Source organism: Sinocyclocheilus anshuiensis, unplaced genomic scaffold, assembly GCF_001515605.1.
Source record: "Sinocyclocheilus anshuiensis isolate Anshui unplaced genomic scaffold, SAMN03320099.WGS_v1.1 scaffold536, whole genome shotgun sequence".
NCBI classification, from domain to species: Eukaryota; Metazoa; Chordata; class Actinopteri; order Cypriniformes; family Cyprinidae; genus Sinocyclocheilus; species Sinocyclocheilus anshuiensis.
In genome coordinates this window covers 2,149,072-2,151,499 of record NW_015557179.1, presented here as the reverse complement: position 1 = coordinate 2,151,499, position 2,428 = coordinate 2,149,072, and the positions used below count along the sequence as shown (strand labels likewise).

The window sequence follows — 2,428 nt, the reverse complement described above, 5'->3', positions numbered from 1 at the left end:
TCCTCCGTAAAATGCGCTGCACACATCTGAATATTTGGGCTGAACTGTTCTGGAACAGTGTTGTAAATACAATTTCACCACTGATTTCTAGTTGTGTCCTCTTTTGGAAGACCAAACAAAGTACAACGAAACACACAGCATCACACACGGCGGGCTAGAGTGAGTGGCGGCGGCCTAGAGTGAGGAACGGCAGTGAGAAAGGAAAAATTGAAATCGCATCATATGACCCCTTTAATTAATGCAAATAACATCTAGTAATCTGTTACCTGTAGAATACCCCTGCTATTGTGGATGCCCTCCTCCATCCAGAGGGCGATGACTTTGTCTGGACTTGTGCATCCCGATCCATCATCCAGCCGGGTCAGCAGCCTCTGACCCACTGTAGCCGACAGTAAAGAAGGGGAAGTGGAACGCACAACACGTTCCTCAAGGGCCTGAGAGAGCAGAGAGAACGACATGAGAAAAAAAGACAATACGATACGACAAAGTTCAATATCAAACTGCGAGGAAAACCACTGTAAGGGAAAAAACTGAGCTCTCACAGTCCCACCACACAATGCACAATGCTGTCCTTGACATGCCAGAGCTAGAGTCTCAATTCATTGCACTGACCACCAACAAACGTCCTTCTAGTGTCGTAACCCTTAAGCTGGCTTAGGCTCATTTTAGCTCCAGCGACCACCAAATATTCATGCAACTCGGCATTTGTTGTCAAACGCTGAAGCTGTTTTTCTCTTTAAATGAAGCCTGAACTTTTAAGTCCTAAATTTCATTGACCAGCAAATCAGAATATGTGCCTAGCTTGGGTTAAGACACTGTTTTAATTGATTTGGCTGGTTGTGCTTTCAGTAAAATCACCTCAGAAATGTCATCACTAAAGGACCCCAAACTGTCTCTACAATCCCATGTAAAAACATTACATGCAGGTATGAGGCCTGTTGTGCAGTACATCTCCTCAGCAGTTATTTTAAGTTTGGCCACTGCACAGGAATACATTATTTGTGGTTTCCTAGTAACAAGAGAGCAAAAAGGAGGCTCCACCTTCCCAATTAAGTTAATTGGTTCCAGCCACTGCAGCCCTCAGTAACTTGGCTTGATGTTGGAGTTCTGAAATGAATCCTGTTTGACAGTCATGCAATCATTTAACTGCCTCTTGTGTCTGTCTGCTGAGAAAAGTCATAAAAACATTGGGAAAGGCTTTGGTTGTTCATTCTTTCAGCAATTTTCTTTTATAATCAGCAGATGAGAGGAAAAATGGCAGATAAAGATTTCTCTTCTATATCGGTTACTTGAATTTGACAGTTTGGTATGCATTAAAAAATAAGCATTCCATGCAAAACAACATATGATTAAATGCAGATTACTGGAATACCCGTCGTCTGCAGCAAAACAATTTTTTTCAGCTGCACACCAGAAGTTCATGTACATACATTAGTGTTTTGTTATTGTTGTTTTGTCATATTGTCTAGATATGTACACACTACTGGTTTGGAATATTTGAGAATAAATATGATTTTTTTTTTAATGTTTTTTTTAAAGAAGCCTTATGTTTACCAAGAATGCATTTATTTAATCAAAAATACAGTAATATTAATGCAATTTAAAATAAATGTTTTTTTAATTTAATTTATTCCTGTGATGCAAAGCTGAATTTTCAGCAGTCATTACTCTAGTCTTCAGTGTCACATGATCTTTGAACGACAAATACTTACAAGTACCTTCAAATTTAAACTGAATTGTCAAAATATTAAATAAGCACAGTACATTATTTAAATACTACCAAGTGCAACATAACACTTTTAAGAAACAATCACATATAACTTCTTCTTTCATACATTCACTTCATTTGCAGAGAACACCATGCAGTCACACTCTTGCATACAGGTGTCAGCTTTTGCTGCAGATTGCTTGGCAAAGCTATGTTTATTTTTGGCTACAATCTGCTTTCCGTTGCAACATCACCATGACCTTGAGCTGATCCTGACCTTTGAGATGGAGCGCTGTGGTTTGGGCCGGGCAGGGGTGGAGGTAGAGATGGGAGCAGCGTGATCGTGTTGTGTGAACAGCCCACTCTGGAACTCACTCAGACTGACTCTCCCATCCCGATCCTTGTCTAGTTTCCTGAAGAGACTGTCTAACTCCTTTGCATAAACAAAAAACATGGATAACAGTGTTTAATGCACTGAATGGTGAAGGCATGTCACTATAAACTCTATAAAGAGTAATTAGTAGCAAACAAGCAGAACAGAATGTCCTAACTTGGTTAATATGATTACTAATCCTACTCTATACAGAACATTACATGACTGTACCTCGGACTGTAAGTCCTTGAGACCGATGCGGTCACAGACGAGTGACAGCTCCTCGCGGTTTAGTGATCCTCCAGCTCCGACCCCCAGCTCCTGCCATACTGCCCTCACCTGTCCAT

The 2,428-nt window shown here is 40.5% G+C and overlaps 1 protein-coding gene across 1 annotated transcript in view; it reads right to left on the bottom strand.

Annotated features, from left to right (window-relative positions):
* Positions 1-2,428, bottom strand: part of ninl (ninein-like) — a 33,221-nt gene that overhangs the window by 17,262 nt on the left and 13,531 nt on the right. Inside the window, 3 exon segments of the mRNA XM_016473911.1 lie at positions 267-434; positions 1,986-2,141; positions 2,313-2,428. The exon segment at positions 2,313-2,428 is cut by the window's right edge and continues 14 nt beyond it. Of these exon segments, the coding sequence (XP_016329397.1) occupies positions 267-434; positions 1,986-2,141; positions 2,313-2,428 (440 nt within the window).